Below are 13,770 nucleotides of genomic sequence, written 5' to 3'. Positions count from 1 at the left end.
TTTCAGAGACGATGGTGGTCAGAGATTCCACACTGTGTGACATTCACATTTCACCGTTTGAAGGGTAAATGACCCTAAATTTCAACCCCTAAGGCTGTCAATAAATTTTAATAAAATAAAACCACCCTCTTTCACAAGCATTACACCAAAAAAATGATCAGCGCTTTTATTCATTGACAAAAATACAGGAGAAGCTTTGTTACCATATATATTATTTATACAAAAATATACTTTGGGACATAATTAAAGATAGGTAATTATATATAGTAAAGGTGTTGTATAATATAATTAAAATATCATTTCTATAAGTAAAATTCTACGAGAACTTCTACATTGCAAATCACTCTTTAAAATTTATATAATATTGATTTGCTTAATTCTAAACTTCTACGTAAACAAACACAAAGGTATCAATTAACACAGAAAATGTCTTTTGCTGCAAAAACACATAATGCAGATGGGTGCGAGAAATAGTATCGCAGAGATTTTATAATAGGAATTAATCTAATTTCAAAAAAAAAATCTTTATGTGAAGAAAATTAAGCTGAATCCTCAAATTAGATTTCTTTTGAAATAATATTTTTTCTTGAAGAATTGTTTTTTTTTTTTTATTTTAATTGACTTTCGTCACATTGATAAAATTTTTCACCAATTTTAACTAACCCAACTAACACTGAATTTGGAGAAGAAACTAAATCGGTTCCTTTAAAATTTTTTAAATCAAAACTTAAAGGAAGCTGCCATTAGAGGTTTTAGTAACTGATCTATCTGAGAGTTTTCCTTAATCGTTTTTTGAAAAAGAAGCTTTTCTTGAAAAATTAATATTTATTTCTCTAAGCTCAAATAAAATTAAATGCCTGACAAATCTGGAATTTAATTATTGTTTTAAGATCGATTTCTTTTAATCATTTAATTAGGATCTGTTGTAAAATACCTGACAATGAGATACCAATTGTCATAGCCAGGTACTACGATTCAGACTTATGGGGGTGAGTCCGTCCGTACGACTCCATGGCCCACGAGCAACTGAGCCAACCGTACTAGGGTGGTTGGGAGAGAGAGTCACCTTAAGACTCCCGCCAACCCCACACTCATAAGCCAATCTGTTCTATACCATGACAGTTAGTACCAGCGGTACTACATTCGGCCATTCCTGACTTTTGTGACGTCCTCGGCACAAGCTAGGAAAAGCAAGACAGATTGACCGAATTTTCCCGTGATCTTCGACCAGTATACTTCGCAATGAATGCGATAACAACTGCGGTCCTGTGTATAGAGTACCAGTCTGTATTAGACAACAACTCTATTCACAAACTAAAGATCATATCAAATTGTTCCTAATGGAACCGTACCTGGTAGCCCAAGTACACAAGGGTTCTGTTTGATTTAGTACGCCAGTGCACGTGACACAAAATCATCACACCCATGAACCTACAGAAGGTTCTCTCAACACAGCATTCGCCATGTTACTTGTTTCTCATGGAACATATGTCTAGACTTAGCTTATACAGTTCCAGGAACCATAAGCTCGTTCCATAGAGACTAGTGTCTCCGAGAAACCATTCGCCGTATGACTAACTATCAAGAACCTTGGACCTTAACCTTGGATTGATGTTAATCAATACGACATTTCAGGTTTTCAACGTAACAGGCCCACCATGCAAGCATGATGCCTCTCCGCGAAAACCTATTCGTCATGCTTTATCTACACCAGTATCATGTACTCACAGACTCATGATTTTGTCTACATCACGGAATGACCAATTGATTATACACATATCCAAGGATATACATCTCTCAATATCATCCGATCAACGAAGACTCATGAATGTTGTCTTTAGTATTAACTGGTTGCATAGATACATGACCTGAATGTCTTGTCTAGCTTACAATGCGTCCATTGATCGCCCAGACCTACATTCCTATTCATCCATTCTACCATATCTATTGAGACATCACGTTGGTACCTTGCCTCATCATAATGGTTCTATGGATACTTGAAGAGCCAGTTTATCACAGTATTTCTACTGATCACATAAACAGAGTGAATGGCTCTTCCATGTGCATAGGCACACTTCTCTTCTCCTGATACCTCACTATGTGAAACTATAGTTCCAGAGAACTTCTTTTTGTCCAGGTATCCTCAAATGCTATGAAGCATTACTCAGAAGAGAATCTATACTTATGGCCCAAAGCCACTTATCAGTTTCACTCACATTTCAAGCATTGATTTTATACTTCACAGTGAAGCCACTCCTCCATGTACACAAGCACATCACTCTCTTTTCTTTCGATACCCTATTGTACACAAAAACAATAAAAGCAGAAGACTTCCTTCTTCTCAGGTATCTAGTGCTTCAGTAACATCTATCTACTCGCGGAGGATTATCGCTCATCACATTACACCTCTTGTCAGCTTTTGCCACCTTGCCACGCTATAATTCCTTATGCCTCTCGGCATACCTCGACCTTGTGGAACCGCTGATTTCTGTAGGCGTATCCGGGGATTCCAGCTTATCACTCTGAAGACTGCTGAATCTGGCCAACTTTCCGCACTTCTATTTGCCATTGTTTAATCACAGCTGCCCAGATTCTCTGATTTATCCCGGAGTGGATTTCTGCTTCCTTTTGGACCTTCCCGACGACTTCCTGTCTGCGTTACTTTTTATTCTGAAATGCCAGTGCATCTTTGCAGAACTTCTCAAGATTCCTCCCATACCTAGATTCTTACGTGCCGTGGCACTATTATTAAGTGAATCTTCCATCAGACAGGCATAATTGATTCTTGCCGCTACACTCCGTTTCGGACACATCCTTCATCTACCTTTTCAGAAGGATCGTGGCATCCATAAGTGTACTTTCTGCCTTCAAGAACTTCCTCTTTCAGTTCTGCAGCCTTGCTCAGATGTTCCATCATGAACTTGTACACTTCGATATCCAATTCTACTGAACTTCCTACCAGAAGCTACTCATACTGCTTCTGTATATATCCAGTTTTGGGAGTTGTTAGCCATAACTTCCTTCTTGAGCCCTTCATGGATTACAACTTCCACCATTCACTTCATCCTTCCAACTGGATAACACTTTTGGTCCTATGTGCTGTTTGCCCCTTATTATACTAGGCATCTACGGCACCATTACGCAGTCACTGAACTTCCCTTCCTCATTGATTCCTCCTCTAACTAACTGAAGGTTCATGCCACCTCAACCTTGAATTAACAACCAACCCTGTTCATTCTCATTACTTCAAGGAGTCCTTAGCATTTCCCTCCTTTTTTATGGTATGTTGTCACTTGAGATGTAGGAATCCTTACCGAAGAATTACTAAGATCTCCCGATCCTTCTTCGTCAGTGTCTTATAAAACATCCTTCCACGGTGTAGGCTTATACTATGCGAATACCCTTTTCTGGAATTCTCTTGACAGAAGATTCACTTGCCTCTGTAGCTATTCTTCATTATTATTCTACAAGAGATTTCCAATGGTCCCTCCATGTTTTCAGAGATCACATTTCTTGACCAATACAACCTCGCTCATTTGCCTAACTCCACCGTCAAGAAATACTTCCGGAAGGTTGTCTTGCAGGACTCCATTTAATCAGAAGATTTACGTTGTCTGTGTTGCCTTGATTCCTTTGAGCCTTTCGCGGATAACAATCATCATTGTTCCATTGCTAAATCCGCAACTTTACAACCCAATTCCTAATTTACAATAGGTCGCAACCTTGGCTCACAACAATACTCTTCATAGTAAACAATCACCATGGTTAAGGACAGCATCGTATCTCTCCCTCCAATTTATTGCAGTGTATTACTTGGACAGCGATAATCTTGATTTCTTCCTCCTTGATTCTTCGACCTCTGGCATGTTTCCTTTGTCTCGGACTACACTGTCAACAAACCATCCGATTCTCATCGCTTTATAGAATCTCTGGAATATCTTCACTTTCCTTCGGTTTGTTCAATCATCCTGACCCGAGACGTTAATCCTTAATGAGGAACCATGAAGATTCTGGAATCCTTATTCGTCAACAACTTTTCACATAACAGCCTTAGACTGTCCTGAATTTCCTTCCAGGAGCCTATCCTCATGACAGAAGACTTCTTCACCTCGGTATTTCTCATCGTTGTTTCAGTGGATACTCAGCAGCTCTCAAGGTTCAACCCTTCAACCAATGTTCTACTACAATCGTTCTCCATTGATCCTTAAAAGGATTTTCCCAAATGGTCCCTCCATATGCTCTCTCACTGAGCGAGCATAACTTTGACCATCACGTCCCCAAGAAATACCTTCGGAATATTGTCTTACAGACTCCTGGAAAACGCGGAATCAGAGAACTGATTTTTTTTTCATTCTTTTGAAAAGCTCGTTGTTCTCTTACGTCCAACCTATTCCGCTTCAGACGTCATCAAGAGTTATACTCTCAGCCGACTAGGAGTAGTCTTCACCTCTCAACATCCAAGGCAACAGCTCTGGGTAGTTTCTTCAAACTTCGCTGTATGAGTCATCTTCCGCTTGAATTCTCATATCCTCACTACTCCAATTGCTGCTGCATTTGATTCCTTATTCATTTTTCAAGTTTTCTTGAGACCATCCTTGGCTGTGCCAAGATCCGTGGCACTCTCTCTGCACAACTCCTGAAATGCCCTATTGTCTCATTCCTAACGACCAAATTCCTCAACTCTTCCCCCTTTTTTTTCAAGAAGAATCCAACTGGTCTCTTGACGATTATTTGAGATCTGTCCGCAATTTTGACTTCCCTTCTCCAAACAATCCTTTCTCGTGATTGCGTTTCAATTTCTCTTGTCGGTTGCACCGTGATGACCATATTCAATATGGATTCCATGTGACCACTACTGCTGCTGAAGGTTTCACTTAAATCCTTCACCTTGCAGTATTTTCTTGTCACAACATCATCACCATTTTTCACTTTTCATACTTTCACTGAACATTCGTGAAAATATAGAAAATAGTAAACTGACATTGCAACAACATTCAAAATGACACTTTTTTTAATTCGGGAATTTTCAAAACTTTTTCTAAGCGGACATACTTCCCGAAAATAATAACCGATTTTTCCTTAATCTTCATGATGCATAAGAATTGGGCTACAAATCTTTTATTCATCCATATTCTTTTAAAAATTTCAATTGTCTTGAATTTAAATTTCCAGGAAATTCTTTATCATTCACTTTTTTTTCACTGCCTTTAACTTTAGAATTTTTCATTAATTTTTTTTTTAATTACTTTAAAATTTCATTAAATTTTCATTTTCATAAAATTTTATTAAATTTTCATTTTCATAAAATTTTATTAAATTTTCATTTTCATAAAATTTTATTAAATTTTCATTTTCATAAAATTTTCTTCATTTCTAATTTTCTGAAATATCATTACATTCAATTTCAAGAAAATTTCAATATATTTTCCAATTTGGAAAATTTCAATCCATTTTCATTTTCTTGGAAAATTCTTCTCAAATTCATTTCAGAAAATTTCAGCACTCTTAATGAAATTTCTAATAATTTTTATTATTCCTTATTGTAAGGCCACAAGGAACTTTTCCTTGATTTACTAATACTTCAAATATTCATCAAATTAATTAAACTTTCAATAATGTGAAATCCGAATTTATTTACTTTTTTTTCAGATTCAGTGAAATTTTTAAATTCCTTATGAAATTTTCAACCATAATGAAATTTAATTTCCAATTCTTATGCAATCTTTCAGCCCCAACATGTAAAACAATACATTTTACACCGCAGAAATAAAACAACAAGTTTCTCTTTTTATTTCATCTTTTTTTTGCTGAAAGAAAATTGCAATTTATGTTAAGTTGCCTAAGAATTTAAGCCCTTGAAATTTTCATCAAAATCCTTTTTTTTTTTTTCATCATTTCAAATTTCATGAAATTTCCATGAAAATTTCAACCTTTTCCTACATAATGTCTATGCCACTCGAGACTGTGGTTTCATCTGAAAGATGATTTCTCCACTCAGTCTCATACCAAACAAATTAAACAAGGAATAATTTTCATATTTTATTCCCTAAATCCTGTAAGGAAATCTTACAGGTATCATTCTCTTAAATTTAACATGTTACACAATTCATAACATAATTTTCATCATTAAGAGAATATCAGGGGGTTGAAAAGCGCTTTTCAGGGTTAAACATTGAAATAAAATTCAATAATATCAGGACAACCAATTTGGAGAATACCACTCTCCAATCTAAAAGAAAATACTTGCGATTTTCCTTCCTATACTCCGCATGCATTACTGCATACGCTCCTTTTCACCGCATCTTCAGCGTGTCAGGCCGCTGCATGATGTTGACTTCGCTGATGTGTGTGTGTGTGTCTCTGCGTCATGATTCACGATGTACGCCTTGGAGCTCTCACCACTCTCCGCGACACACATGCCGCATCGTCCTCGGCGTGCGAGACTCGCTGCATCGCCGAGAGCTTCGTTGGTGTGTGTGTGTGTGTGTGCGCGCTCTCGCTCTCCGTGACGATCATGCTGAGTTGATCTCCGTCGCTGCCGCACACACACATTCTTATGCGCCTGCTCCCTCTCATGAACCGCACACGCGACACTTTTTTTGCGTCTCAAACGTCCTCAAATGACGCATTTTCTTTAAATTCGCGACACTTTCCTCTGCGAAAACGTTTTTCGCATCGAAGGAAACCACGACACAACGTCCCCATGCCCCGGAAAAGCCCCACGAAGGACTTTTTTCGCATGAATTCCGCGACTATCAAACGTCGAAAATGCCGAAATGTCACTTTTTCCTCGAAACTTTCACGGATTTTTCGGCGTGTTTTCCCCGCATTTTACTAATTTTTCACGACAGGGAACTATTATTTAGCACTCACGGGTGCTACAACGCGATTTTTACGCCGCGAAGTCCCAAAACGGTGGACTTTTTCCGCGAATTTCACCACGTGACGTCAAAATGACGCCATGAAATTTTCACTCGTGATTCTTGCGCAAATCACTTACTTTTTCACGCGTTCCACTTCCGCGAACGTTATTTGGGCTGATCCCACTTCTGAATTGTAAAATACCTGACAATGAGATACCAATTGTCATAGCCAGGTACTACGATTCAGACTTATGGGGGTGAGTCCGTCCGTACGACTCCATGGCCCACGAGCAACTGAGCCAACCGTACTAGGGTGGTTGGGAGAGAGAGTCACCTTAAGACTCCCGCCAACCCCACACTCATAAGCCAATCTGTTCTATACCATGACAGTTAGTACCAGCGGTACTACACTGTTAAAATAAATTTAAGTCTTTAATTAAAACAATAAGGGTAACTTAGTTCTTTCTTAAACAAATTAGCTTGAGACTTGAACTATAGTTAACTCAGAAACTTATTTTTCAAAGAAATTTCATTAAATTTTGAATTTCTTTTATGTTACGAATTTAATTTAAAAGGAATAAGAAGAATAATATTTTAATTTTGTTGGTTCCTTTTAAGAACGTCCAAGTAAACATGTCAAAGAAGAAAATGAAAACTCCTTTCTAACCCAATTTGGTTACCTAAACCAAATAGTCTAAGCCCCATAATATTTAAATTTTTTGATCGTCTTTTTTTGAGTAAAATAATTAAAATACGTTGGTTGTTTAATAGTTTTTGAAACTAATAAACTTGATTAAGACAAACTTTCATCTTTAGACGGTTTAAGACTTTTGTATCTTATTTAGCCATTCTGTTCTTAATTTTATGAGTTTATTGCTCTTTTTACGTTCTTCCGACTCTCTTAAAGAATTTTTTTTATCGCTTTAACGTCTCTTTTTTTATTTATTTTCTTGACCAACTTTTATCTCATTCTTATGATTTTCTTTACTAAACTCCTTGTGAAAATAAAATTCCGCACCCATCCAAAATAAGGATTTCAAGAATATCCAATTTATCCAAATAAGCAACAAAAATTCTATAAGCTGATTGTCCAGAATGAAAGGTTGAGCAACAAAAAGAATTTACAGATATTTCCCTTCAGTCTTCATTCATAAATTTTCTTTATTCTTTTATAGATTCTTTTTTCAAATCTTTGGCGTTAACTTCATTCAAAAAATTATGCTTTTTTCTGCTGAAAACTGAATTTATAAAAAAGAAATTCTAAAAAAAATGCAGAATTAGGAAATTTTTTACATTTAAATAAAAACTTTACAATAAAAATCCCATTTCTTTTTAAAATCTATTCTTACTATTGTATAGTGAGTGTGTGTACGTGAAGGAGATATGATTTTCAAGAGCAACGCAAATCAACATTTCGTTATCAGTCGGTGATTTTTTCTCTCTATTTTCTCTTCCTCATGAACCTTCAATGGGATGTGTTTGACTTTAAAAAAAAACATTGATGTGACCGTATTTTATGTATATAATTTCATTGCGACTAGAAGAGTTTCGGAGATAAATCTTTAAAACTATTTTTTTTCTTTTATCCTAAAACTCCTTTTACCCATTGAAGTCTTTTTTTTGCCTATTTTTATGTGTGCTTAAAAGAAACTAATATTGATAGTTGCGTTGCGGAAAAACAGCTCTTGCTGGTAGATCATCCGGATTGTGTTGATTCCGGTAGCGCCATGTTAAGAACACTGCCAGCACCTAAATCGATATAATTTTAATTAATAAAATCAATTTTATTGACTCTTTCAACACGCACTAAAGCCACAGCGAGGAAAATAAAAAAAATTAAAAATGAAGAAATTATATATGAAGAAAATCCGTTGAAATTATCACAAATTAAATGCTTCAAATTAATGCAGAAAAAAAAGCAAAATTAGTAAAATATCACAGAGTTGGAGCAAAAAATAAGTTAGATAGATTTCCTAGTATTTAATACGAGAGAAAACAAATCGTTAAAGAAGTGCTAAATGGAAAATAATAAATGTGCAAAAAAAAGTGAGAAAGAAGGTTAAAAACAGCGAGTACACTTAACGCCAGAATGGATTAATTAACAAACCTATTTGAAATTGAAATTGATAAAATTATCGCGCAATATGAGTTTGATTTCTTTTCATTTTTTTTGTTATTATTTTTAGCGTTTTTTTTTCATGTTATTTCATGTGGAATGTTTTTGTGTGTTGCAAGAGAGCAAAATTAGAGAAATGCACTTGGACTTCCTCTTGGATCTTTCTGGTTTCGGTAACGAACAGTAAGCCAAACTCCAAGAAACTGCAAAACCATCACCAAAATGAAATTGAAGAAAATTCTTTTCAGTGCCTTACAAAATTAGATTTTTCATTAGATAAAAAAAATTAATTTTCTGTTATTCAAACAAGAAAATAAATTATTAGACAAGAAATTAATAATCTGGAATAAATTCCATAATATTAAATCATGCACCATATTTTTGGGTTAAAGACATTGAGAAATTTGTTTTTTTTTAAATTTATTCCGGAGTGGGAGAGAAAATTCGGTATGGGGATGATTCATACGGGGAGGGGGATTAAACTCACCTCTGTGAAACTGAAGACAAGTCCAAGTTCTCCGCACGTTTTAAATGCACTATTAATGGTTTCCTCGAGTTTAAAGAGACACGGTGGGCAGGAACAATCAGCGGGGGCCGGGACTGGGCAACAAGTTGGCTAAACGAGAAGAAATTCCTCTATTAAATTACAATTTTGAATTCCACAAAAGAGGAGGGAAGATAACTTGTTAAAGAATTTGCAAAATATTTAGAATTTTCACGTGAAAAGTTATGCAGGAAATTATTCAGAACATTTCTGTTTTTGCCAAAAAAATTTCTGAAATTATTTTCGTGAGGAAAATCAATAGAAAAAATTCTATGTTCTTACAAAAATTTTCCAGCTCTGATTTTCATTTTCAATTTTTTAAAGAAATACTTATTTCAGGGTCTAAATTATAATTTCAAGTAATTAATTTGTAAACCTTAATATCCGAAAAGGTATTTTTCAATGTCTGAAGATGAATTTCAGTGTCTTGTTGAAAATTTCAAGGTCTAACTATATTTGATTTTCATTTATAATTTAATATTTTAGTGAATAAATTGTAATTTTTAATGAATAATTAGTAAAATTGTATAACGTTAAAATACAAAATTTCTATGTCTGAAATAATGAATTTTGAAAATTTCAGTCTTGTTGAGAAATAATTTTTTTATCCACTAAAGAGCTCGATTTTACCATAAAGTTTTTCTTTTCTTCCAATTTTAGAGTTATAAGAATTTTTATTTATTCCCTGAAAAATATTGCAAGATTTTAGCAATTCGTTTCCTACTTTAATAGTGATATAAAATAAAAAATGCTTTTCCAAAATTTCTTTAAGAACTTTCTAAACAATTTAAGGAAAATTAAAATTTTAGTTTATCATCTAAACTATAAAAAGTTTTTAAAAAAATATAAAAAGTCAAAATCTTACATCTTAGTTGTGAGAAAAGAAAAAAAAATTTAGCAAAATTGATCCCAAAATTAGGATTTTTCTTTTGAAATTCTTTTTCTTTGTCGAGCAAATAATAAAAATATAAATAAAGCTTTTGCTAAAACTATTTGATTTTTTTGAAGGTGCATTGGAAGTTTTTCTTCATATCCTGAAAATTTTAATTTTATCTTTGAAATTTTGAATCAAGATCTTGAAATACTGAAATTAGTCTTTGAAATTTTAAATTAGGATCTTCAATATTTTAATTCACTCATTGAAATTTTGAATAAATCTTTTAAAATAAATAATTTTATCATTGAAATTTTAAATCAAGACATTGAAATTTGGAATTCAATCTCTGAAATTTTAAATCAAATCTTGAAATTATTAATTTAATCATTGAAATTTTGAAAAATGACCAAAAAATCTTGAAGTCATTCATTGAAAATTTAAATTATTTTATTGAAATTTTGATTTTAAACATTAAAATGAAAATTCAGATCCCAAATTTAAATATTTCTGCTCATTTTCTTGTAAATTCCTAAAATATTTAAATTTTTTAAAAATTTAAGAATTAAAAAAATTTAATAAAAAATTCTCTCAACTCATTCTTCTAGAGCCCTTCAGGCGTTAAAATAGAAGAAAAAGACGTTCTTACCGTAATTTTATCACATGCAGGATGATCAGATGTTGCTGTTGAATTAAATCCACAGCAGAGGAATGTCTCCTGAACTTCCTCCTTTATGGAATCCGTCACCCGGCTCCATCCCTGCTCTGCCAATTGCTTCTGCTGCGTGGAATTAACTGCGAGGCACGAGCAAGCAATGGAGAATTGAACGAGGAACAGCAGGAATAGAATAATCATGTACTGTGTGTGTGTGTGTTAATTGAGAGTTAAAGAGGTTCTAAATGGCAAAATGGATTAAATTCTGCTAAAAAAAAAGACGCACTGCGAGAATCATACTAAATGCGTCATCTGCGACCTTTACGGAACGGGGATATTGATTTTTTTTCTTTTTCCCCCCACACTAGACCTATTTTGTGGGAAAGAATTTTTTGGCGAAATTATTTCGCTTTTTGTTGTTGGAAAAAGGATACAAAGAAGAGCATCACTTGGTTGTGCTTCACCGTTCCCACGAGGCCGAGTATTGAGATTAGCAGCAGGATTATTCCACAGGCAAGAATCCCACCGACAATGGGAAGATTTGTGACAATGGACGCTGCACGGCCGTACACACCGACGCTAATCAGCAAGATACCCACCACCTGATGAAGGAAAATTCATTTATTTCTTTGTTATCAAACAAATTAATTGAAAGAGAAAGTAAAAAAATACAGAGATTTTATGATTTTTCTGTGAATTTTGGAAGAAAGAAAAATCGAGAGCAAAAGTGAAATTTCCCAGACAACTCACAATGTAGAGCACATTGAGGGCAATCAGGCTGTTTTTGGAGCACGTGAATCCCCCACACATGATGCTGGTGCTATCCTGGGTACAATCTCTGCTGTATCAATGCACAAAATTCGTGTAAAATTGGAGAAATTTCACAATAAAATAAAAATTCCTCTTGTTCGCGTTAAAATGCTTCTGCAACACTGACGTCCATCGACTGACACACTCGCACCGTCTGGCCAATGCCTTACCTAATCCCCTGTCATGTAATGCCTTTGATAGTGTTTGATCTCTTATCAGGATGTTGCTGCCCTTATCACCCAACCCAAAAAAGAAATTTCTTTAATGTGCAAATTGGCAAATTGTAATTAATAATAAAAAATGAGAAAAATAATCATTAAAATGTAATCAAACATCTCCCTTCTTGTAGGCCCTACTGATGTGCTCGTAGCCGAATTTGAGGAGAAACTGGAAGGATTTGCTGTTCACAAGTTGTCCCAGTTCAGGTGAATGCAGAAATTCCTGCATTGATGGCAACATATCGTCGAGATTCTCATCTCTCAGATGGCAGGAATCGATTAATTTGAAGAACATCATATTTTGCATATCATTCAGTGGGCTGTCCATGTTGTAGTCACTCCAGGAATCCCTGAGGATGGCAGCACACCAGATTTTGTGCTTCAAACTGTGACTCTCCTCGACAAAGCTCAGCATCTCCAGCGCCTTCCGGAAATCATATTCCGTGGCTCCTTCATTCTCCTCCGAAATATAGAGCTAAAAATGGAGGAAAAATCAAAGAAGAATTTCAAAGAAAATTCAAAGAAAAACGATCAACTTACATTGATGATCTCCTCAGCTTTGAGAACTTTGGGATTATCCGTGTCGTAGCCGAAGGCTTGGAGGACTACAATTGGCAGCTGTTCCTGATACTCAATCAAATTCAATTCATTATTAATCGTCTCAATGTGCTCCGAGGACTCCCCGGAAGCAAAGTAGGAGAGTTTAGCCAGTGAGAGAATGAGCTTTTTCCTGGACACGAGTTCCGTTTCATTCTGTGCCAAATCATGGAGAGTTTCAGCTGCCTTGAGGAGTTCCCCATTGAAGATAAACTGCACCCATGCGAGGGACGGATGATCGTGTAGGAAGCGCGCCAGGGCAGCTTGATTGCTGTGGAAACGTTCAAACAAATCCTGCTGCTTGTTCTGCCTCAAATGCCAATTAATGGCAAACTGCGAGAAATCCATATCCTTGAAGCGTTCAATGTACTCCTCCAGCTTCGCCTGATTCTTCGTGCGATCACAAATGGCCACGAGGATCTGGAAATCCATATACTTCTCTGCCAATTTCGCCGCCAGTTCGTACTGCTCGTCCTCCACAAAGGGATAAATGAGATCACTTCTCTGTGATTCGTATTGTTGCTGCAAGATCGTGAACTTCTCCTTCGCACGATTGCTCTCCAGGAAATTCCTCCTTCCATCGAGAACAAAATCCGTCAACTCCATCAATTGCTGATAATGTTTCTGCCTCAATTCCGGCTCCCCCGTGCTCCTTGCCCCGTATTTCAGTGTTAAATTAATCAACTTCATCAGAGCATCCTTTATGCCATTCTTCCCACTCAGCATTGTCCACGGAATCACCTCGTGCACATTCACCTGACTCTCCGGAAGGGCAAATGTAGCCCCCTTGACTTCCCGGAACTTTATTACATCCCCAATTGCCGCCAAGACGACGGAATTTATCTCAATAATTGTTGATTTATTCTCCATGAGAATCTCTTCGGATGCAATAAATTGCTCCATTTGTTCAGCCAATGCATGAAAGACATCCTCAATCTTTGTCACTTTCACATAGAAGAGATCCTGATTTGTCAAACTCCCACTTGCCACTTCCTGCCTCTGCTCCAGAACAGCCCTAATGGCATTCTCCAGCACTTGAGCCTGACTTCCGTGGGAATTTTTCAATGAAATCGCTGCAATAATTTTCTCATTG

General features: G+C 35.8%; 1 protein-coding gene across 3 annotated transcripts; it reads right to left on the bottom strand.

Annotated features, from left to right (window-relative positions):
- Positions 1–129: 129 nt before the first annotated feature.
- LOC129786721 (tetraspanin-13) lies at positions 130–12,013 on the bottom strand. Of its 3 annotated transcripts, XR_008750161.1 has the most exons (6): positions 11,803–12,013; positions 11,487–11,654; positions 11,047–11,256; positions 9,467–9,595; positions 7,275–8,612; positions 130–934 (listed from the first exon to the last, which is right to left on the bottom strand). XR_008750161.1 is itself a non-coding variant. In XM_055821907.1 (5 exons), the coding sequence occupies exons 1-5, from the start codon at positions 11,860–11,862 to the stop codon at positions 8,514–8,516; spliced, it is 666 nt and encodes a 221-aa protein (XP_055677882.1). In that variant the 5' UTR covers positions 11,863–12,013; the 3' UTR covers positions 130–8,513. The 3 variants fall into 3 exon arrangements, 2 of the variants coding, with proteins under 2 accessions (XP_055677882.1, XP_055677884.1); XM_055821907.1 differs by having other exon boundaries at positions 130–8,612; XM_055821909.1 differs by lacking the exons at positions 130–934; positions 7,275–8,612 and adding an exon at positions 9,018–9,182 and having other exon boundaries at positions 11,803–12,004.
- Positions 12,014–13,770: the final 1,757 nt, after the last annotated feature.

The sequence above is a fragment of the Lutzomyia longipalpis genome, chromosome 1 (assembly GCF_024334085.1).
Source record: "Lutzomyia longipalpis isolate SR_M1_2022 chromosome 1, ASM2433408v1".
Taxonomy (NCBI): Eukaryota; Metazoa; Arthropoda; class Insecta; order Diptera; family Psychodidae; genus Lutzomyia; species Lutzomyia longipalpis.
This window is presented reverse-complemented; position numbering and strand designations above follow the sequence as displayed.

Excerpts from the sequence above, each read along its gene's own strand:
- LOC129786721 (XM_055821907.1), bottom strand. The coding sequence starts at position 11,862 with ATGTGTGGGGGATTCACGTGCTCCAAAAACAGCCTGATTGCCCTCAAT. Across the intron at positions 11,257-11,486 it reads ACCAAGTGATGCTCTTCTTT|TACATGATTATTCTATTCCT; the intron begins GTATCCTTTTTC and ends ACACACACACAG. Across the intron at positions 8,613-9,466 it reads TTGTCTTCAGTTTCACAGAG|GTGCTGGCAGTGTTCTTAAC; the intron begins GTGAGTTTAATC and ends ATATCGATTTAG.